The sequence below is a fragment of the Anser cygnoides genome, chromosome 3, assembly GCF_040182565.1.
Source record: "Anser cygnoides isolate HZ-2024a breed goose chromosome 3, Taihu_goose_T2T_genome, whole genome shotgun sequence".
NCBI lineage: Eukaryota > Metazoa > Chordata > Aves > Anseriformes > Anatidae > Anser > Anser cygnoides.
In genome coordinates, this window is record NC_089875.1 from 111,022,030 (window position 1) to 111,046,051 (window position 24,022).

General features: G+C 39.7%; 2 protein-coding genes across 4 annotated transcripts; one reads left to right on the top strand and one right to left on the bottom strand.

The window, feature by feature from the left end:
- The first annotated feature begins 2,713 nt into the window (after nucleotides 1-2,713).
- MSGN1 (mesogenin 1) lies at nucleotides 2,714-4,011 on the top strand. The gene has a single exon (XM_013172811.3). The coding sequence runs from the start codon at nucleotides 2,714-2,716 to the stop codon at nucleotides 3,221-3,223; it is 510 nt and encodes a 169-aa protein (XP_013028265.1). The 3' UTR covers nucleotides 3,224-4,011.
- Nucleotides 4,012-9,528: 5,517 nt separating this feature from the next.
- LOC106030748 (zona pellucida sperm-binding protein 2-like) lies at nucleotides 9,529-22,314 on the bottom strand. 3 transcript variants are annotated; one of them, XM_066994968.1, is made up of 22 exons: nucleotides 22,180-22,314; nucleotides 21,895-21,947; nucleotides 21,264-21,356; nucleotides 19,832-19,959; nucleotides 19,209-19,352; nucleotides 18,478-18,561; nucleotides 17,699-17,860; nucleotides 17,528-17,624; nucleotides 17,208-17,431; nucleotides 16,206-16,359; nucleotides 15,922-16,130; nucleotides 15,721-15,838; nucleotides 15,345-15,550; nucleotides 14,769-14,886; nucleotides 13,920-14,089; nucleotides 13,042-13,115; nucleotides 12,837-12,964; nucleotides 11,896-12,085; nucleotides 11,318-11,459; nucleotides 10,953-11,049; nucleotides 10,734-10,814; nucleotides 9,529-10,670 (listed from the first exon to the last, which is right to left on the bottom strand). In XM_066994968.1, exons 1-22 carry the CDS (start codon nucleotides 22,200-22,202, stop codon nucleotides 10,642-10,644), a joined length of 2,724 nt encoding a protein of 907 aa, XP_066851069.1. In that variant the 5' UTR covers nucleotides 22,203-22,314; the 3' UTR covers nucleotides 9,529-10,641. The 3 variants fall into 3 exon arrangements, with proteins under 3 accessions (XP_066851069.1, XP_013028127.3, XP_013028125.3); XM_013172673.3 differs by having other exon boundaries at nucleotides 9,529-10,641; nucleotides 17,693-17,860; XM_013172671.3 differs by having other exon boundaries at nucleotides 17,693-17,860.
- Nucleotides 22,315-24,022: the final 1,708 nt, after the last annotated feature.

Below are 24,022 nucleotides of genomic sequence, written 5' to 3' on the forward strand. Positions count from 1 at the left end.
AAGCTCAAATGGTGCCTGGGAGCATGCTGGTAAGGAAAGAGAAAGCACAACTGCAAGGCAGTTTTCAAGTCTGAGCATTAGTCCCATTTATTTATTAATATAGAAAAGCCTGTAAATGTTCCTTTCCCACGTAGCAGTTCATAAGAGCATAAGCTTAGAAGATACGGAGATTTTTCATGCAATCAGATCAGATGTCTACATACTCTAATATCCTGCCTTGGTAGCTCTAGTTACCCAGAAGATACAATAAAATAGCAACAAATAGATAATGTTATAATTTATATTTCTTTCCCCTGGCTAATCTCATCCCAAATCTCTACATATAAAAATACAGAGATGAAATATGACTGTGTACAGTCATTTACAGCAATGGTATCTTGGACAAGCACAGTTTTTTCCTCCTCTTTTTGGTATCTAAACAATATTTTGCATCATTTACCCATAGATTGAAGGTATAAATTAACTGTCAGCATGAATTGTTTAGAGACAGCAAACAAGTGATTTGTTGAAATTTCTGCTTCTAAATTTGACCATGTTTAAGAGCTTAATATTTGATTCCAAAATCAAAAACCATGGAGAAAATGGTCCATGTATATATATATACAGTTATACACAGACTATGAAGGCAGTATGAAATACAAATACTGGGAGGGTAAGAGAAAAAAAGTTGGTGAGAGATTTTACCTAGGACAAAAATGAGTCTCCTACATATGCTAAATTAGATTTTGTTTCTAGCTTGTGACTAGGTGACCATCAAAATGATGCTCAGTGAAGCTCGTTCAGTTCAGTGAAGCCACAGAAAGTATCCGTCGCTCGTCTTGTCTTAATTTTAATTTGTAGCAGGAATTTGTGATTCTAAGGAATATTTCAACTCATTTTGCTTAAAGAGAGAACAAATAGGAGATCAGAACACCACTGGCTAACCATAAAACCTAAAGCAATACTGACTGCAGTAAGCTGTACCCTAAGTTTCCGCATGGAAACTTCATTAGAGTCAAACCATCTCAGACCGGGTTAAAATGCTAAAACCTTTCACTTTCTTATTCACCTCTACGTAAAATCAGTAAGCATCCTGCAAGCTGCTTCCCAAAGTTTTGATCCCAAACTCGACAAAAATCCATAAAAGCCTCTCAAACTATTTCAGCGAGTATTGAATTGGCCCCTAATTTAAATGTACATATTTTTTTCTCTCTTAGTGATTGCAGTGAGGATTTCACAATCACAAAGAAATGGTGTATTCCAGCTTGCTTTGGCTACGGGCCATTTGGAGGCATTTCTCCCCATTTTTCAGAGTGGATTATGGAGCACACAGAGATCATTACACAGAAGCTCTAAAATAAATTCTACCCTACTTTTCTGTTTCCTTTAGGTTGGCACTCTCTCTCCCCTTCTTTTCATTATATATTATATTTTGCTTCCATTATGAGCCAATACAAAGTCACGGCTGGCAGCTGAGCTGCTCAGTGGCTGCAGAGCCCAATAGTTTTGGATAGTTTTCCTGGCTCTCCTAATGATTTGTTGTGTGTTTTTGGGCAGGTTCCTCCTTGACTATGCTTATCCATTTCCCCAGAGTAACAGAGATCGTTAATCATCACTGTAAACTCTTCTGAGGCCTACAGATGAAAAGTGCTCATTATTAATGCTATTAATTTAGAGGGTAGATATGCATTTTATGTTGAAATTCTTAACATAGAACTTCACTGTTGCATTCAGTGCTGGATTTTTTATTTATTTATCTATTATATTTTTTTTTGGCAGAAGTACAGATTCCTAGAGGTAGGACTTTTTTAAGAAATAGCTTCTAGTCTTCTCCTTCATGTCTAATCTGTATACTAGTTTGTATTAAATTTATATATAAAACCTATGTTTGGGACCAAAGTTTGCATTTATTTTATTTCCTAGACATTTTTTTTTTCAAAGAAAATTTTTCATCCTCATACAACATTTTTTTTTAAATAGGACTTTGACTTAGTTTACAATTATAAATTTCCTCTTTGCCTCTCAACCCATGATTTAAAATGACAAATAAATTTGCAAACTACAGGGAATGCCTTGCTTTTCTCCTTTAATTTTCTGAAAACCAAATGATCCAGAGAGAAATGACAATCTAATGAGAAGAGAAATCCACAGAGCCGTAACACACCAAAATACAAGCCAACCATCTCTGACTTCCATGATTAAGACACTTTTAATGAGAGACTACCTCAGCCGCAATCTGCATGGATCAAATCATCACTGCTGTAGTGTCGTTGCTTTCAGTTACCCAGAATACAGGGCTCGATGGTTGAAATTCAGGGGCTGTGTTAACGTTCACTATCTTTAAACTCTCTATCTGCTAACTGTTTTGCAAAATTGTTAATTTTCTTTTTCCTCTCCCAACACTTATCCCCCCAGCGCAACGTTAAATGTTGATGCGCAGCCTTAATTGGTTTAGTCGCAAGAAGATAATCTTTTTTTCCTCCTTTCTCACTGTTGCCTGTTAGCTTAAAGGCTTTTTAGCTGAAGGTTGATAATTATCACTGAGAAGAAACTAGCACATCAGGAGTTCATTTTCCATCTTAGCACTTGTGGTGCTCCTTTGAACTCCCCTCGCCAAACCCACGTTCCCACTTTGTCACTTTCCTTCCTCCATCATAAAAAGGTCTCCGCAGCCGGCGGCTCCAGCCTTTGCTGGCGGGCAGTGGGAATTGCTTCTCCCGCACGCTCCTCCAGGATGGACAAATTGCACGAGACGCTGATAAATATGGAAGATGCTTTGGGTTCGGAGCACTCCGTCTGTTTATCTTCCTGGGACTGGAAAAACGCCACCGGGGCTTTCGAGCTGCACCCCGTCTCCTCTCCACACAGCTTGTCTCCGACACCATCCTTTGAGTCCTACTCCTCGTCCCCTTGCCCAGCAGCAGCGGAGACCCCCTACGGTGGTGGCAGCCTGGTGGGATACGGCCTGGTGGACTTCCCCCCTGCCTACCTGCCCAGTCCCGGGCAGGCCCGGCTGCCCAAGGGCACCAAGGTGCGGATGTCGGCCCAGCGCCGAAGGAAGGCCAGCGAGAGGGAGAAGCTGCGGATGAGGACCCTGGCTGATGCACTACACACACTGCGCAACTACCTGCCCCCTGCCTACAGCCAGCGGGGCCAGCCCCTCACCAAAATACAGACCCTGAAGTACACCATCAAGTACATCAGTGAACTGACGGAGCTCCTCAACAGCGTCAAGCGCACGTAGACCCACCTGGAACACCTGCCCTTCTGCCCCCGGCTCTGCTGTGGAAGAGCCTTTACAAACAACATACAAAACCAGCAAAATTTCTTCCTCACTGGAGTATTGTGACACTGGGTGCCAGAGGAGCAAGAGGGAGGGGGAGCGAGGGTCACTGGTGTACACAGGACGCAATGCTGGAAGGTGATGTAGGATGGCCTTAAAGCTGAGCTACAAGTCGCTGAGATGGAAATCTTGCTTTTTGCTTTTATCATTTTTTTTCCCTTTTTTTATTTTTTATTTTTTATTTTTTTAATAATAAGCTTCTGAGAAATTTTAAGCTTACTCTGATACTAAAGTCAAAACAAAAAGCTATCTGAGCTTCCTAGGATTTATGTATCACTGTTCTGACTGATCTTCTGTTTAATCAGGACAATAGTAAATCCATAGGTTTTAAAGTGATTTTTTAAAAAGTAAATAACAAAAACTATATAAGGATAATAATTGTATTGGTTTGTAGGCACTTTAATGTTAGGACGAGGAAGAACATGTATAGCTAGTTCAAGTGTTGTCTATTTATCTACATTTCTGCTGTACCTAAAAATCAAGAAACAAAGTAATAGTAAGAAAATCTTTGCTCATAAACAAATAAATATCAATGTCATAGTCTGTATCTTGTATTATATAACTGACAGATAGGTAAAATCTAACCATGACCACTAAATACTGGAACTGAAATATAAGCTGTCTTTTTATTTAGATAAATTGCTGTCAAATTCTATCTTCTGTATTAATATATACAGAAACATATAATATTTCTGTCTGTATTTAATCTATAAAACTCTTTGCTTCAATGTCTAATAAATTGTAGAAGACATTTTTACATCAGCTTTCTAGAACAAATAAGACTGAGTTCTGTTCCTCTTCCTTCTCTCTGGCATGAGATAAATTGATTCAGATATGAGAAAGATACAAAATTTTATCCTCAAGATGTACTGAAATGTAGGAGGACTCTGACAACCATAATGTCTCCTTATTAAAAGCTGTCACATCAGAGATTTCCTACAACCAGTAACAGTCCTGTAAAACACACCCATGAAACTTTCCAAAAAAACAAACAAATGACGACATAGTCCAAATCTTTAATTTCTTTGCCTTTTGTGTGATGGAGATCATGCAAGTCTCACTGCAGCAAAAACAAAGAAAAAATGTTTGCTTTATCTCATTGTAGATTGTTTATAAAGACTTGGCTACACTGAGACCAGCAATGCACAGAGAGGAGCAAAACCTAGGGCAGACTTGATGCATTGCAGGGCTGAACAGTGCAGAGCTAATTAAGACAAATTAACCTTTTCTCCATGGGGAGATGTAAGACACTGAGAAAGCAGCAGGCAGGAGGTAACAGGTTTGTCTCACCAGGATGAATCAATCAACACATCTGTGTGGGGCAGATGGTCTAAGTTTGAGGATGCATCCTGTAGCAGAGCTCTGCAAAGCTAAAACTTTATTGCACCTTTCTCTTTTTTCTTTCTTCTTTCTGGTTGTTTGGAGTGAAATATAGTTGGTTTTGTACACTTTTTCTCCCTGGCTCAACCTAAGCTGACTCGGTGTTCTTCTCACATGATTCGTGCATGTTGGAGCAAACAGTGTGAAATCCATCACCATCTGAAAAAAGCAGCTAAATTCAAATTTATGCAGGTAGCAGTGTCACTCAAAACGTATTCACATTTAAACATATCCCCTATGCTTCTGTTTTGTTTTAACCCGCATTGTATTTCTCACAAGCTTTTGGGCTTCAGCATAGGCAAGATCAATGTGGATTTTTATTTATTTATTTTTTGATTCGGTCCTCCTACTGTTTAAGGAAGTGAAATTGTATGTTGGCCACAGGATCTTTCCAGAGCCAGAACTGAGAGCTTGACGCTGAGCCCTTTCACAAAGACTCTCGATGTAGGTGACAGCAGTAAAGGGGGGTACCAGCTCACTGGTGCTGGCAAGCCACAAGCAGATACACAGAGGATGGTTCTATCATTGTCATCTTGGTTGTAGACCATCATCATTCCCAAGTATACTGGTTTGATAGACCAGTATACTATACCAAATAGATTGTCTGCGTTTGGGAAGTCTTTTAACTTTGTTCCTTAAATCTTCCAAACCTGGAACTACAGGTAATAACTGTGTTTCCAGCGCTTGATAAAGCAAAGGAAGGGAAGTAACAGCATCCACTTCTATGGCTAGTTTATCTGTAATCTTGCTGGTCATTCAGCATTACTGCCTTAGTTTACTCAACTATAAAGGAAGACAGTGATAGCTAATGGCTTCTGAAGGCTGTTACTCATACAGAACTATGTAATGCTGTATGCAAAAAGACTCCCAGTAGGAAGGAGAAAACCTGCAGATTTGAGGAATGGCTCAGGGCTGACATTTCCTACCCACCCCCCACCTTGGCCGCAGGAAAACCGAAGGCCCTGAAGATGCTGGGCCATGTCTCTCTGGGTGTCTCCAGAGTCCCTCTCTCCCTTCGAGTCCAAAGTGGAAGAGCAGCTCTAAGTAACCACAAAGGAAAGGCATTTGAGTTTCAGGACCATTTTACCACTTCTGTGCTAGTGAACCAGACCTTACCTGTGCCCACACTCTAGGCCCCAGAATTCCAGTGGCTGATGCTGTAGCCTTAACTACTTTGAGCTCCAGCACATGGTGGCTCTAGAGGCATAAGGTGCCCTTAGTGAACAGGCCATGGCCTGTCCTAAATCAATCCCTGTGTTGTAATAGGACCAAGATTCATGTCCAAGAGGGGGTTAATTTAGTATCACATGCTATACTGGTGCCGTTTGATTTGTTAGTACTGACAGAGCCACTCCCCTTTAAGGGAAGCTCCTGTTGCACCTGCAAATAATGAGAAAAAAGTAACCAAAACATAGGAGTAAGAGGTGTAGGTGGGTTCAGTTCATGGCTACAGGAGTGTAGCTATCATGTCAAAGGAGATGATTCATCTCCGCTCTGAGACCTAAGCTGGAGCCTCTGGTCATTAGCCCCCAACATACAAAGGACATGGAACGGCCAGAGCCAGTCCAAAGAAGAGCTATGAAGATGGTCAGAGGGCTGGAGTGCCTCGCCTTTGAGGACAGGCTGAGAGAGTTGGGGTTGTTCAGCCTACAGCAGGGGGGTTAGAACTAGATGGTCTTTAACTTCCCTTCCAACCCAAATCAGTCTCTGATTCTTTGACTCTAGGATGTGGATGTCCTAGGATGTGCCATGTTTGCTCTGCATAACACAGCTTCTCTCTAACTCTCTCCTTTTGTAATTCTTCCCCTGAGCATGTATGTTTCACTGCATGTGAAGAGAGGGTCTGACTTGTTATATTCATGATAGCAACAGGACATGGACTATATTTTTTTTTATTTTTAAGAATATCAGAGGTAATGTTGCTAACAGGAGCTATATGAGAATAGGCTCTTGGTTTCTTGTACCTCAGAGCAGCATCTATTCTAGTGCACCTGGAGGTAGGTTTTGTTGAGTAGGGAGCTCATCTGCAAAAAGGAGGAATTCCACTAATTAGGGTGCCGGTCCACATCCAGTTCCATTCTCCAGCCTCCAGCCCAAGCTTTCCATTTGAGATAAGGAGAGGGACAGCATTACTGCCCACCACATGAACAGTACAGCGATGTTGCTGATGACAAGGATGTCAAATTGCCTCTAGGTGGAAAGAGTAAGTACCTCAGAGAATATTCCTCAGCCGTTAAAAGACTCGGAGCCGGAGCTTGCCTCAAGACCCTCCCTGAGCTGCAGAACAGGGGGGAGCTCAGGGGCTGCCTGCCCCCACACAGCACTTTGAAATTCTAAACCGAGGAGCACCACATAGGTGCCAAGAAGTTTTATGGTTACACATTTGGGCTGCATATAGGTGTGTCTGAGGGGAAGAAAGGCTCCTGCTAAAGGGCTTCAACCAGTTCTTCAGGGGAAGCCCAGCTCTGCATGACAGAAAGTTATATAGATTATATGTGTATAAAACACATACATAGTATACATTAATGTACGAGTACAGATGCACCCCAGCTTCTGAAGATCCAAATTTCTGCATTTATAAGTTACAGTAAAATTAAATCAGGTAAAATTCATAGCTATAACAGATACAAAACTTAACCATGGAGAAGAGACCCAGTTCCCAATAAAGCAGCTTTGCTGCCATGAGTTAGAAAAATTGAGTCCAATTGAGTCCATCTGAAAACTCTCCCTGGTTAAGCTTCTGCCTTTTTGCTTCTTTACACAACGTGAGCCTAGGCTTGTTCTCTTATCACTATACCAAGTACTGTAAGGAGACTGATACAGCTTACTTATGCTTTGAAACATTTAAAGTAGGAACCTGCCTAGGATTTGTCAATGTTCTTAGTGTGGCGCTTCAGTGTTTCTGGACTTGCATGCCCAAAAGGAAGTAGAATATGTAAGGAAATGACAATCTGAAGACTGACCGAAGCAAGACTATCAGGCAGAAAAAAAACTTGAACCAAAGCCTCCCACATCATTAGCTCACTCTCAGGACATATTTTCCTGTTGATATATGTTCATGACATTTACTCTTCTACTGAAGACACTAAGATTTAAAATAAAAAGCAAAAATGTTCTCTGACCCAATTCACTTTGGTACAAGTGTTGCTTTTCTTAATCTTCTAATATTTAGTTAATAGTAAGTTGTTGTTGTTCTAAGAGACTAAAGCACCACATAGTTTTAAAAACACTAGCCAGGTCAAAGTTACAGTAGAGTAAGTTAGAACCATTTCTATCAACAGCTAGTGCTATAATTAGCCACACTGTATCTGACTTATCACCATTTTTTCAAGTGGAAATATCTGTCTGCAGTAGAATTCCATTATTGTTTCTATTTTCTTAGAAAAACAAATCACAGAAGACTTCTTTCCCCTTAGATTTTTATCATTCACCTGTTGAAATTGTAGGAGACATTAAGCATAAACAAAGAAGATCGATCTCCTTTCAACTTGTGTTAACAGGGATATAAAAATAACATCCCAAATACCGGAGGGAAAAGCATGTGGTCATAAAATATCCACTTAAAAGGCAAAGAGGTGTTGATTCAACACTTCAAGAAGATTTTTTTTTAAATATACAAAACTAGGAAGGTGCTTACTGAATTTTAGTATAAACAGACCTCTAAGGTAGAGAAAGTACTACTGTCACATTGTCTTTAAAAATATTTTGCTGATATTGAAATGAATTGTCTCACATACTGTTGTAAAATCTGACAAGGTTTACATGAATCTTAGTTCAGCCATGGAAAGTAATTTGGAAAGAAGTTTCCTTGAATTATCAGTGAAGAAAATAAAGGACCATCTTATCTATTAAGAATTCTCATTTTGCAAATTGACAATGAACAATTTTTAGAAAGACTAAACAGTAGAGAAAAAGTTAAATAGCTTTTTTACAGCTCTTAAATCACTGTCAATAGGGAGAATCTTGAGATATTGCCTAATCCAGGGTGAGGGGAACACATCTCCATAGATGAAAGACTTTAAATACTGCATTTATATTAAACGACTTCACTCGAGTCTTGGTTTGAAGAGAAGTTTAAGACTCAGGAAACCACATCAAGGACAGTTCACAATAGGCTGCCGTTTCCCCATGCATGATTCTCACATCTGTTCCTGGCTATTACATTTTTCCTCCCCACCCCTGCACAGCTGTAAGAGGGGAGAAGGCAGCTCAGGCTACCCAAGGCAGCCCACACTGTGCTGGTAGATCACTGGCAGATGAAAGCTGCAGGTCCCCTATCCGGGGGAGAGGCTGCATACCAGGCTCATTTCTTGGGAGACAATCAGCATGATATAAGACATACAGGGAAGTTACCATACCACTTAAAGTGACTATGCTTGTGTTCTGTTAGGTACAAAGCCCTAGCAGGCTATTACAGATGTGTCCTGTGAATTCTCAATAGCTCATGTCCACAGACTGAGGAATAGCTGGTGCTTAAGCCATTCAGTTAAAGCAGGGAAAGCAGTAAGCACAAAATCACTGGCCTGTCAAGTCTCATCAGGCTTACAAGTTTTGCATTTTCCTTTCATTTCCTTGCTGACACATCTCATTCCTCAATATCATAGCTCCATAACTTTAGTCTTCACCAACCAGAGCAGAAAGAAGACTAATACAGTATTGTAGCCTCCTCTACTGGAGGACAGTCTTGAGGCACAGCTAGGGACTTTTTGTCACTCATCATGAAGCCCACAGGTGTTTTTTTTTCCAGAAAGAATAATAAAATCAACTACAGATATACTTAGCAGGCAACTAGAAGATGGAGAAGACTTTCAAACATGATCTTGAACTTATAGCATAAACTGTTTAATGGGATCTCTGTACAGGTATAACAACAGCAGAGCTACAAATCTTTGTGTTTTTCTTCACAAGGTACAAATAGATTCATGGAATAATATAGTTTCTTGCTCAAGGTACCTTTCACAGCAATTCCTTGTAGTAGAATTCCATTTAATATAAAGTTAAAAAGCAAACATTGTATACCTGTTGTGTCTCTGTACCTAAACAATAATGATTCATGCTATGCAATCTTTCCTTAGAACAGGAAAATACAGTACTGAATCCAAACTTTTCATACCACTACTCAGATGCAAATAAATTAAGAAATTTTCTACCCATTAAAAAAAAGAAAGGACAGGATTATCTGACAGAAGTGCCTACATATCATGTCTTCTAATAAGGAAAACTCCTAAACGCTTTATAGATGAAGTCCGTGTATTATCATTACTGCTATACACCTCCACTAAAAGCTTTTTTCCTTTAGGGTGGCAGATTACTTTGCTAAGCAGAGTTATTAATGCTACCTGTGACTGATTTACCCCACAACCAAGGGAGGCAACTTGACATTGCAGAGCCACAACCCTCCAGTGAAATCCACAGCTTACTTTTTTTTCCCCTAGTAGTTGCCACTAAAGATCAAATATATTTATTACCATTTGCTTCAGAAAATGCTTCAGAAAAAAGACTTACTGAGGTCCCTGCAACACTTTATTCATCTTAAAACTTTAAAAAAACATGTAATAACAAATGATTTGCAGTTGACATTACATCTGCTGCTACCTTTCCCCCTCTACACCAAAACAGATGTTTCCAATTGCAAAGCAGCTAGACAAGTTTCAGACACGTTAGCTGAGAAGACTAGGTCAGATGCAAGTTACACAAAGATGAAGACTACTAGACTCTAGAGGAGCACAGGAGAGCAACACACTAAAGTTGACTAAGAGACAAAGATTCAGCTGTACTTGGTTAGTTAACCCTTACGTCAGCAGACACTGAGTATTTTCCAAGATATTTTTGCAGTGTCCTTAATTGAAAGTCTGGGCAGACTGCATTTACATAGGCCATTTAACCGCATAAAACTAAACAGTTCTTGTTTAGTCTCTGTCAAGAGAGAGTGTATTCACCTACAGAGAGGAGAGAAATGCGCAGAAGCCTTTTATGTTACAAGAGTAGTACATTTGGTATATCAGTAATATGATCTAAAAGCAATACCTACCTCTGCTGGTTGTGTTTTCCTTCCTAATAAGCACTGCCCCAGATGATGCTTGCCCATGCGGTTGTGGTTCTGTACTGTGGTCTAATGAGACATTTCAGCTTTTAATATTCTGTACAGCACACACTAGGACTAGGAGTCTGTCATCTGACAAAGCTCCAGAGAGCATGTGCTGTGTTGCTGAGCAAGCTTCAGGAATGACTTGAGAAATGTTTTTCTTACCACGTCTATGTTTCCCAGGATTGCATCTCCTCTGACAAAGGAAGTCGGAAGGCTGTGGCGTAGTGCTGCAGATCACCACGCTGCAGTGGAAATACAGCTACAAGGTAAAAATATTTGTAGTGTGTACATGGAGTCTTATTTGGCAAATATTGGATGTGTACTGATTCCAAATGAGATGAAGTGAATGCTAGTGAGTCACTAGTCTCTATTTGCTACTCCTATAGTGTTAAGCCTTCAAGGAGGTGGCTAACAGCCCCCAGCAGCACAGGGCCAGCTGAGATCTTCCACAGCATTTGCTGCATGCGCTACTCCAGGCTCATGCACTGAGACCACTGACAGTGCACAACAAACCAGAGATATCTCACCTGCTTTTGTAATGGAGTTGTGCCTTCTATAAAGGTGAACATCGTCACTTCAAATCTCTTCAGGTGCTGAGGAAATTTTACTCTGTTGCTGTAATTAACTTTGTGGATGACTGTTCTGTGAGAGTCTTTGCCGTTTTCACACCTTTTTTTTGGGAAAATGAAAGAAAGTGTCCTTAATCTAAACCTTCATCACTTTGACAAGGTCCTTATGCAAGCCAAGGAGGTGAAATGCTGAGAAACTTCCATTATCTCTACCACTATGGCCTGAGGAAAGAGCCTCTCCCAGTCACAGTCCCTCTCTTTTGCCATTGTATTTAGCTGTAGTAATAGTTACTTCTTGTTCTTTCATAATGATTAGCTAGAAGCTAGTATTTCTGCCCACCCCAGTGACCTTCTGATACCAGAAGGCATAGCTTATGTAAAAACACCCTCATGCCTTTCACAGCATAGCAGCAGATACAGAATCAGGATGAAAAATCCTTCCCAGGTGAACTCTGTCCTCTTACACTCTCCTTCTAACTAAGGTTAGGGGCTTTGTGCTCAGCAGTTACCAGACACAGAAGGGAAGCTCTTCTTACCCATTTATGAGGATTGGCCACTGTGGAAGGCTGTCCTGATTTTGGGAGTTTGTAGCCCAACAGTCTTCCAGGTTTAGTTCTAGTCTTGGATCTGCAGGCTGGAGCAGTTCTACTTCCAAATATAGTGCTTCCTTCAGGTATTTTACCACAGGAAATTCCAATTCTTGATAGGGGTCAGAATAGGACTTGTCTAGAAGAGAGCATTAATGGTAGAGTTTCCTTTTTACAGGGTAGGTATTCACCAGCTCTGAGTCACTCTGCTTTCCACCCCCATTTACTCCATCACAGCAGCACAAAAAAATGGAGATGTCAGCAAATAGGGCTACGATGGTAGAAAAATAAGAACTAGTAAAGAAAACAAAGACTTGAACTGTATTTCTTGGCTCTGAAGATCTAGAGGAAGGAAGCTTCTTTCTGTTAAAACCTGTTAAGTCAGACTCTCATTCAAAACTGCTTTTAAAAAGGTAACAAAGCATCAGGGCCACTCCAGTCAGGGTGATGGTTTTGTTCAGACTTCAGTTAGAACATTTTGCCAGCAGTGTTACCGTTTTACAGCAGTAACGCATGTAGCTTCCTTCTGAAGGAAGTTATAGTTATTGTGGTCAGTGGTAATTTCTCCACTTGCCACACTTCAAACACTGCCATCACATCCACTACACAGAAGTTAATGCTCTCATACCAAGCAGAAAAACTGTAAGACTTGGTTGCACATGGTATGATCCACTGTAGATACTTGACTATTTGTGTTGCATTCTGAAGGTACAGCCTCTGAGGCCTTGAAGAGATTTTTCAGTTCACCCTGGTGATATTCAAAAGCTGCCTAGACATAGTCCTGGGCAACTTGCTTTAGGTCACTCTTTGTGCAGGGGAGTTGGACAAAGTGATCTCCAGAGGTCCTTTTCAATCCCATCAATTCCAAAAATTCTGATCATAAAGGTTACCTTTAAAAAGCTTCAATGAGAGGTCAAGAGAGCCAAACCCTGGCTTAATACTGGATGATGGGTTCTTCTTAGTCTCATACTGGACATCAACAGTCTGCTTGATTGTGTATAAGCATACAAACTTCAATCTGAGGGAAGATGTTTAGTATTAGATTTCAGAAACTGAAACATCTTGGACAGCCTCCCTCTAGGAAATGTCACTTACTTGTATACTGGTGAATCATTTCCAGGTCTGAAGTAGACTACCTCATTCTCATATGTTATAGATGTGCTATTAAACTAGAAGATATATATTGTTACAAACAGGACAGTTACTTTGGAATTGACTTTTTTTTTTTTTTACAAAATATCCACATGCCTTGACTGGCAGATGGCTCTGAGCAGAGTACACTTGGAAGTGGCCAGAAGTTACTGTCCAGTACCTTCTGAACCAAAGCAAGCTACAGCTAACAGCAAAGTCATTATCAAGAAGTAGCTTATCAAGCTAACAGTCTCAAATGACGTAGCACCCCAGAAAGAAGTGCATTGGGACACACAAAAAAGGAATTCTGTTGATTCTGTTCGCAGAACCAGTGCCTAGCATTCAGAGAAGTAAGCTGTTTTTGTTGTGACTGGAATTTAGAAGTGATTTGATCTTCTGTTATTTTGTCTCTATTTGCTCTTTAAACAGTATGTGGCAGAAAGAGGAAGCCCGCTCTAGTGTTGGTTTAGGTATTTATTAGTGATATCTAACCAGTTTCTATAAGACATACGAATAACATACTAGGAATATGTACTGGCAACACAAACTCACATTCAAGACCATTACTGAACAATTCAGAGATGTCAAGCTAAATGCTGGTTTCAGAAAACAAGCTCATCTGGTCCTGAAAGTTTCTTTCACCAACTAGGAAGGTGAAGTTTCAAAATTCAGCCCAACAGAATTTGGTATCCTCAGAAAAGGACCTTAGGTATGCCTCATGTTGAAAACGACTACTTATCAGTTGTGACCTTTTGCAGCTTCTACTCAGCTCTGAACTTCTGGCAGTTCTAGTGCTAAACCTATCCCAATAAAGAGTAAACTTCATATCACTAAGCACTTACCTTTCTTCTTGTTCCACATGTATTCACATTGAATTTGAAAGTTGCAGTCTTCTCTGTCACTAGGCTGGGCTTGCAGTTTCTGTCACTTAACACAAGGAGGCTGGTGTCCAGGTCTGCAAGTCTTACCAGTTTCACTGCAGTAATAAACACAGTGCCATTGGGAAGGCACTCTGGAAGAGGAAAAGAGATACATTTTTCAGTACAAATCAGTTCTTCAGACTCCAGTTCTTCTGTTCTGTAGCTTAGTATAACTAAGAGGTTCTGTATGGATTTCCTAGCAAGACTTTTAGCAGCTCATGAAGATGAAGATTTGAATAAGACTCTTCAGTACTTACACTTGATTTTCTTCAAGCTAACACCAGTAGAGCATGCGCTACACAGACTAAGGTGACCATTTCACTCACCTTTCTCTTCCTAGAACGTCTTAATCTCCCCCAAAGAGATTTTTCTAGCCAAGATATTCAGTACCTCCAATCCAGATGAGTAGGTTTTCAGTGACTATTTATAAACTAACCCCCACATGCCCATCTTCCCACCAGAGAAAGAAGAAGCACCCAGGAAGACACCCCAAACAACCCCAAACCCCTTTGACAAAGTTTCATGCTTTTGGAAGTGTGAAAGGAAGTATATTGTCTCTTTTCCTTCCCAAACCTTGTACTGGACAGGATTTTTTCCTATAGACTGTAAGTTGACTTTTCTTGTAGCATATTACTTGGCATAAAAATTGACAGGCAGATAGGGTATCACACCAGTATAAGCTCTAGAAACATTTCAGACAGCGTGGGCTTGTGTGACTTATACAACTCAAAGAGCATTAAAAGCTAAATATATCAGTGGCAGTGTACATACGTATGAGCTCTGAAGGGGAAAATCTGCAGGAAATTGAGAAGTCCTTCTTATTAGCAAAGGTGACTCCATCTTTCAAGGTTAAATGGAGTGAAGCCAATACTCCAGACATATGAATATCCTAGAGAGGATTATCACAGGTTAAATGAAGATCCACTGCTCTTCTAAAAAAACTAAAGAATTAAGAGCAGGTTATAACAAGCCAGAGGTAATGGTCTTTGACCAAAACCAAATCCACAAGAGATTTTTCATCTTAACCTAGAAGCAGATGCAGAACATCTTCAGTAGATTCACAATACAACACAAGTGTCACTGCCTGTGCAATTGCCATTAAGATGTTCTTCAGCCTTTGCAAGTATTTGCAAAGTGCTTTCTCCTGGCTACTTCTGCCAACATTAGCCAAGGGAAATAAGTGTTCTTCCAAGGCCAAAAAGAAAAGAGAGTCCTCCTTTAATCCTTTGAAGCCTATCCAAAAGGAAGCTTTATTTTGGAAGGTTCATTTTATCTACAAGGACATAGTATATCACGTTCATCTCATGGCTAGCACATCTTTCAGTTGATACAAACTGGCATCCTTACCTCATAGTCCAGGAGGGAAGAAAGGAAAGGGACAGAGATGGCCAAGTGAGTGCCATTATCACTCAGGTTGTAGTTGTACTTCTGTGCAGCCTCTGGGGTCAGGTGTAGGCCTGAGATGAAGGGCATCCAGTCCTGGTCCACATTCCCATGAGTGATGTGGAGATGGACGTTGTTCTCATCACAAAATCCCCTTGCGCTGGGCAGTACTGTAATACAGCTAAGGGTCAGCCAACATGCTAGGTGCCATCAGAGTTTAATAGCACTATTTAGTACTGAGAGCATCACTGGCTGAACTTCGCCCAGTTAGCAGCTGAGTTCACAGCCAGGTAAATCACAGCCAGATAAGTACAGTTTTGCACAGGTTCCACTAGCTTACCAGCATCTTTAACAGCAGATAGTGTAACAACGAGGACAGAGAAGGTCTCACTTGTTGGATGAATTATGAACTCCAGTGTGACATTCAGTGTGTATGTTCTTACATCATCTCTCACATACTGAAAAAAACATTTTTAGAAGTAAAAATCACTGAGTGATATAATTTCTACACCAGGATTAGCTGCTCTTTTGTAGTACACACCTCTTTCTTAATGCTTGGTGCATCAAATGGCACTTGTATTACATAGGCTTTGCTTTGATTAGCATATCTAATCTCATACATTCGGTACCCATGCTGAACAGCCTCAGGTACTGTGACAGTCGCCCCCTCAATGGTCAAGTTCACAAGCTCCACATCCAGAAGGAACATTCCCACTGTCACATTCATTATCCTTGCACTCAGATTTGAATCTGAAAAGGAACATAATAGCATCAATCTCCTCTCAGTACCAAAACCTTCAGTAAACTCAGTGTTAGGATACTTACTGTTTGTTACAGTGAGTTCTACTAGTTCAAATGGTGTTTCTATTTCCTTGATGATGGTATGTTTGGTTAGTCCCCATTTGTTATCCTCCCACTGGTGTTCCAAGAACAGGTTGATGCAGTATCTTGCCCCATGCCGTCCACTGCTCACAGAAGTCTGGAATTGTATAATCAGCATCCTTTAATATAACATGACATCTATGAAGTAAAAGCTGTATCACAACACTGCAGGGTCAGCTAGAGCTACAGTTCCAAACAACCTTCCTCCTGAGCTCTGTGGCTCTGCTTTTATGCTGGGAAGGAAGTCTGAAAAACCAGCACCTGTGAGGAATCATGCATTCTTGTGTCATACTTACTGTATCACTATTATAGGCTCTATTTTTCTAAGAGTTTGTATTATTCTCAGGATACTCAAGAGACTACCTTTTGAAGGTTGTTGCCCACCTCCTAGTTCCAAACAGCAGGGGATTTTTTTTAATCAGTGAAATGGCTCCTCCTTCATTTTCCTTTGAAGTTCAGCTATAACATTTGCCCAGGACTGAGTTCATTCCAAGGGACTCGATTTAGAGGCATAGTGTCAAAGCATCCTGATATAATGTGGTCTTGAGAACAAATGGCATGTTCTCAATCTTAAACATTTTGTGGAAAGTATGACAGAATCTATGTATGTTTTATAGTCCAGCTAGGACTGTCTTCAAGGAACATGACATCAGGATTGAAAGGCAAAAATTCTGTGTTAATCTGAGGAAAGAAAAATCATAGTTCTTTATGGGATTCTGTCTGTCTCTGCTTATCAGAAAAAAGTCTTCACAAAGTGATGTTTATAAGAGCCCTTTGGTCAGGGTTTTTGGGATGTTTGATATACCTTTTCTCCCCCTTCCCCCTCCCTTTTCCCCTCCTTTGTAATGAGCAGAATGAAAAGTTATTCCTCCCCAGGAAAACAAAACACCACCACACGGTTACAACAGAAAATAATTTACCTGTCATCCAATATAACCAACTAACCTTGTAATAGCCACCTTCTGCACCTATTGGTACCTTCATTGTAATCACACCGAAATCATTAGATAACACATATTTCCTGGAAGCCATTTCTTTGGCAGAGAGCTTGTGTAGATTCACACCAGCTTCAACAAGAACATCCTTAAAGCTAGTTGCTCCAGTACAGAGTGCTTGAATGTATTTTGGAACAGTCCAGATGATCATTTTGTTAGTGTAATCCACACCATCTTAGGGACCAGATAGGAAAGCTGTCAGATCATTACAGTAGTTACCAGACATTCCCTGTACATTTAAACATTGGGGTGAGGTACCACATTCCTTACCTACAGGACACACCACAGCAGTATCCACCATTAGGATCATCCACTGCTGTTTGTAAAGTGTACTTGATCTCACTGTAGAAAAAGTAATTCCCTGAGCCTGCAGGAAGAAATCTGGTTAGACCTATATAATCTGACAACTTGTTTGGTTAGACTGAGTGTACCGACCTTTACCAGCTGAGTTTGTGCAGCATTATATGGTACTCGCAACAGAATCCTGGTGTCTGTGATGTTGAGTCCATAGCCAGCACTCCAAGCATCACTCACAAGCAAAGCCCTTTTCTCTTCTGGTTGATGAAACACTATTTGCCATATTGAGGCTTCTCCTGATTTATCCTGCTCGTAGAAATTCATTAACAGTTTAAACAAGCTGTTCAAAGTGACTTATTTACTATATTGGATGATTTTTTATGTATTGAACTACACAGAAGTTTTGTTGACTTACCATAAATACTACTATGATACTCCTCAAGCTTTGCCCTGCTCAGCCTCTCACACAAAAAAGCTTTCCATATTAAAAGCAAACAGATATTGTACTAAAAAAAATGTAGATGTCCCTTTCTGTATGGAGATAAATTATGGGGCAGGAGATTAACTACAATGCTACACTGAAAATATAGGGCTCAAGAAGAAAAAAAAAAGGCAATCTGGAGTTCATTCTTGGGCCGTGGGTTCTTAGAATTTTTGTTGCGTACCCTTTTGCCTGGGGAAGACTTGATTTTTAGGTTGTCTGAGAAAGAGATCTCCACTTCTCCCTTGGAGATAAGGCTTACAGCTGCCTGTATTTCTAATATATATAAAACCTCTATTCTAAAACCAGTTTGTAAAGAAGTTCTGCTCTTCCTACTTAAATGTAGGTTTTTGAAAGGACAATTTATACTGTGTAGACAAAGAAGGATGGTTGTGTTGGAAGTAGCACTAACTCTTATTAGGAAGAAAACCCGTAATTTTACCTCTGGAAAGGCAAGAGTCCGGTCTTCAGGTTCATCTTGAATGAAGTCCTTTACAGTCTTTGGAACAACCCTCCTGACAGAAACCTGAATGAAAAAAGTCAATCTAAGGAAAAGAGTGTCACCATCAACCCCCTTGCCTTGAACATCTCACAAGTCCTTTTCAGTACTTTCAGGACAGTAGGAGACTGAGAAGAATGGAGAATAGCATTTCCCAAAGGGAGATTTTTCATTCCCCTCTTCAAGTCAAGAATTCATGATATTTTATGCCATAATAGTGTATTATCCATAGTCAACTTCATTTCAGTTTTTTTTTTTTTTTTAAAGCATATCAATTTTCTAGTTTCAGCATTTTCACTTCCAGTTAAAACCAGGGCTTCATTCTTACACCCAGGTCCTCTTCAAAGAGGAATTGTTCTTACCTCTCTACAGTTCTCCCCAGAAAGTTCAGTAGGTGTACTTTCTGAAGGAAGCTTTGTTATCTCAGCATTTGTTGAGACACCATTCAGCTAGTTCAGTCTGTTAGTTTAATCTTTTGAATATTATTTCACAACTTTATTGGCTATTAACACTATTCAGAAGTCTATAGAAAACATAACAAATACATCACTAAGCTCAAGATGCTGCTGTGGCTTCACCAGTAAAATCTTTCATAGCATGACATTCAAACTCTGTTCTAATTCCCATTCCCAGCATCTAACCTGTTTCCAAAGATGAAATCTTCTAGTGCTTACCTCCATATAGTTAGTTTCACATACTAACTCTCTTGGACTCCATGGACCATAATGACAACTTGCACTTTTTAGGTGAATTGAAGCATTTTTCATATCAGGAGTATGAGATGCTTTGACTTGTATAGTTACTGTGAATGTATCTTTCTGCATGGATATGGGAAACTTTTGTTAGACGGATTTTTCCCAGCAGGACATCAGCTATCCTTGTGACCAAACTTAGGAAATCTACCCATTAGACTTTGCACAGAAAAGCACCACCATACTGAAATGTTATTGGTTTTTTTTCCTTGATTAACTAGCCTATATATAGATAGATACCTATATGTATAGCAACACAAATACATTTCCTATCCTTATCAAGTAGAAAGCAGTTGCACTTCTAGGACACATATGTAACATGCTTCTTCATATGCTCATCTGTGCTACTCTGTAGGGCATTGAAATGTCAATACCATGCTGTATTCTTAGATCTCTGGATACATTTGAGGAGAACTAAATGTTCTGCTAGTAGATGTTCAAGACATTATGACCCCTCAGTTAATACCTGCCAATAATTTGGTAATTTTTGTGTAAAAGTCATACACAGCATCAGTACCTTAAAAAAAAGCCTATATTAGACTTACCTCCACATGAGAATGGCAGCTTAGTGCAGAAGCACGAAACTCAATGTTATTCCAGTTGCTGTAAGTTACTGTATAGCCACACTGTGATGCCAAGGCCTCATCTAGCTCCCAGGCTATGCCAGATTGATCTATAGGCAATTAGTTAAGATCAGTATTAATTAGTACAATTCCTGCTCCGCAAAGTCCCTCAGCAATCTTCCCTTGCCCCTAGAGTTCAGCTGGCCCAGGTCCTTTATGGCCCAGCTAGATACCTTGAGGTCAAACTTAAGATAAAATTGCAAAGAGGTAGAGATATGCATCAAAATCAATAGAAAGATAAAGGTAAAGCTACAAACAGACTGGGTCAGGAAACATAGCAGCTGAAAGGCTGAAGATGATAAATGACCAATATGGGAAGATATGAAATCCTAAAGGACTAGGGAGGAAGCCCCAGTAAGTGCAGACCAGACACAGATCATCAGTGTCAAAGTTGTCATGGGTGATTAATGATGAAAACTCGCTACACAGGGGCTTAGTTCTGGGGCTGGCACACACTCATGTTTCTCTCTAATGCCTGGCTGGCCAATGGAGACCCTTCAGGAGTCTTATCAGGATGACAAGCACACTAAAGCTTAGCTTAAGTCTAAGCTACAAAATTATCATTGATTTTTAAGCCAAAAATAATTGCTTTACACTTTCAAGCCATACATATTTCAATTGCAGAGTCTATTGATGTATGGGTGAAAATGCTGAAACGGAAAGATATATTAAGAGGAATTTGACACAAGTTTAACGTTCTAGGAAGATGGATGTAGTATAAAAAAATCACATCTAGTCAGACAACCAACATTGAGAGCTAGTTCAAGACTGAGTTAGTATTTTTATATCTTACATCTGATTATGTTTACTGACCAAAGTTAACTCATTTCACCCTTCCAGGGCACTCTGTGGTGCTTTTCACTCAAACATACCACTCATTGATTACTAAGTCTGCAGTCAGAGACCCCAGATAATTTACCAATCCACTAGGCCCCTTAGTTATAAGCAAAAAAAGTGTGGAATCATCTATGCAAAACTAGTAGAGTAGTGTCAGCTTCAGCTTTTGTACTTTCCAAATAGTATGTGTGGTTATAGGGGCATATTTTCACCAGGAGGGAAATCCACTAACATGTCTAACAACTACCATGTCTTCCTACATGGTACATTTTAGTTTGAGTGCAAAGACAGCCATGATTAGACTTGATATACCTAAATTATAACTTAATAAAGCTAAAGAATAGGTTACACAGAAATAAAGGCATTTTAAATAATAATAATAATGAGGTGCAACGTATTTCCAACAGCTCTACACACTTCATGAGATCCAGGGAATTTTAGTATAGGAAGACCTCAAAGGATTTTAAAGATATCACTTTGTGCATTTCTGTCTCCAGGATCTTCTGCATCAACTTACCAACAGCAGAAAGAGATAAGTACTTGCCCTCAAAGTATTCTGCCCTCAGCGTTATACACAAAAAGTTCTCCAAGCACTCTGAACTCATGGGTCCTGTGTTAAAAGCCAGTAAGTAGAGAATTAAAGGTAACATAAAGAGAAACTTTTAACTTCCCATTCTACTTCATAAATAACAATATCATAATAGTTATATTTCAGAATCTCTGGTCAAGGGATGTTAGAGGATATATATATATATATATATATATATAAAACAAACTGACAAAACAAGAAGCACTTTCAAGAGAAAACATAGCCATGAAATCAGTGTTCTGATAGTAACCATGCCTGGCCAGCTGGCACTGCTATCTGCAGCAGCCAGCAACAGAAACAGGATTGTGAAAGAGGTTCAAGAAACCACTAAATCAGCTGCCCCAAGCAGAACATCTTAATTGGAATAGAGCAAAACAAAACCAAAAAATCCCCCTCTAACCTACTGAAAGGAAATAATCAAATAACCCACAACCAAAAAAAAAACACAAAACAAAATAAAAAAACAACAAACAAACAAAAACCTGAAATACACGCATCACTGCCTATAAAAAAAAAAAGCTGGACATTTCTATATGAAGGCAGTTCACAGCAGTTTTACCTGGTCTCCCTTGTGTCCATGTTTCAGAAATGGATATCCCTATCACTAATAACCTGTATGAGAAAACAAGGATTAGCAACAGCTCCTGCTTTAACAACAGCTTTGTAACTGATCTTTGCACTCAAGTTCTAACCTGGATGTTACAACTACAAATCTAGATTTAGAAACTGCAAAATGGGAATTCCTTGGTTACCACTGGAATGGTAGGCACAGTAAAATAGAGAAGTTAACATATCTGACACCTTTAGAAAGATAATTTAGCATTAACCACCATGAAATTCTCACCTCAGCACCAGACTCAGCTCCATTACGTATTTGTTTGCCTGTACTGCTTTGCCCCTTATAGCTACATAGAAATATAAGCCTCCTTCGTCAAGTTTCCATAAAAACTAAAGCCTTTCTATCTTCTCAAAAATTTGGGTTATGTGAAAAGCCTGTCACCTTTATAGTGATGAAACCCATTTTCAGCTGTTTACCCTTCTAGCTACAAACTGGTAATTCATGTCACCTGTTCATTTGCTTTACTGATTAAATCTGCCCCTATTCACATCCCATCAACTCCTGACCAGCAGGTTGTTGTTGTGTGCAGGCAGTAGGATAAATGGTGCTGTTCTGGTAAAGCATGTGGCAATTCATTGTTTCTATGTTATCTCTTGTTTCTCCATGTAGAGAAGTGTCTATGACCTTCCCTGGAGAGCTGAAGTGTTTCACAGGCTGATGTGTGACCTGCAGCTTTAGGGCAAGTGTTGTAATAAGAAAGGAAGAAACTGTTGACCTTTGAGGTAGTTGATTACAACTAATGTTGAAGGTGACATATGCTGGAGACTGCTGGACATCTCAAACCAAGTGAAGAAGTGTCTGATTGGGTGGCCTGTAGGACACTAGACCAGAAGTGATCATTATTAGTCATGGCCAGCCAATTTCATAGATTCATAGCATCATTAAGGTTGAAAAAGACCTTCAAGATAATCTGGTCCAACCATCGCCCTACTACCAATGTCACCCACTAAACATTTCAGGAAAACTTTCTCCAAAACTGTGGGAAAGTAAGAGATCTGCTCTGAATACAAGCAGATCAGAGATAAACACCCTGCCTTTGCTGCTTCCTTAATGTAGAGAAGTTAATCCTGTGGCCCTGGGTCCAGATCAGAGATGGCTTCCCACCATTATTAACATGGGTTAATACAATATACATAATTAACATGGGTGATGCATGGGACCGTCATACTCATGGGGCTGATGAGCTGAGATGTTGATGGCCAGAATATGGTCAGGTCACTTAGTGAGTGAAGGTGTTGGTGTTGTGTCTGTTTACTTTTTCTGTAAGTATTGAGCTGAGCATTTGTGGATAGTTATAGCTAAATTAATAGCATAAACAATAATAGATCCAATATTGTTTTATTACTGTATATAATAAAAGGTGCAAAAATCAGTATTCCTTGTCTTGATCATCATTTAGTCCAATTGTCAGTTATTCTGTTCAAATAGATCCTTAACAGTCAGAAACAGAGTTTCCCCGTGGCAATTCTCATTTCTCCCCTTTCATGGCCAAAACATTGCTTTGGTTTCTGTATTTCTTTGAGCAGTATTTCCATTTTTTCTTTCTGTGTTTTCTAACAACTTTATCAGGAATAATGAATTTTCACTTTGTGTGCATCGGTGCATGCCACCATTGAGTGGTCAAATCTGAAGGAGTCTCTTAGTTATATATTTCATGTGTAGCCTCTTTATATTGGGGATCTTTTTCTCCCAAGCTTATGTCTGTGACGGTCTGGTTTTGCTCATTCCTCTGCACATCCGAAGGCATACGAGAGATGAAAGAATTGTAGTTAACAACAATGTCCTGGAGAGGGAGCCTGACACCCTCCTATCGGATGTTCTTCCCTGCTCTGCCAGCCAGCTGCAACTTTTCAACTTTTATTCAGTGTTTGTTCTTAAATCTAACAAATGTTACACCAAGGTCGTTTTAGGCAAAAATATGCATTAATGCTGAAGTTATTTATTACAGCTAACCTTACTGCACCACTTCTGCATCTTTAAAAGTATATATATATTAAAAAAAAGAAAAAGTAAAAACAAAGTTTACCATGTTCCAAGATACTCTTTTTTACCCCAGAAAAAAGTTTAA

Bases quoted from the DNA above. Each gene is read 5' to 3' on its own strand.
- LOC106030748 (XM_013172671.3), bottom strand. From the start codon at position 22,202: ATGGAGCTGAGTCTGGTGCTGAG. The intron at 15,839-15,921 runs GTGTGTACTACA...TGTTTTTTTCAG, and splicing joins CACCAAGCATTAAGAAAGAG to TATGTGAGAGATGATGTAAG. The intron at 12,086-12,836 runs GTAACCTTTATG...GCTCTCTTCTAG, and splicing joins CTCATTGAAGCTTTTTAAAG to ACAAGTCCTATTCTGACCCC.
- MSGN1 (XM_013172811.3), top strand. From the start codon at position 2,714: ATGGACAAATTGCACGAGACGCTGATAAATATGGAAGATGCTTTGGGT.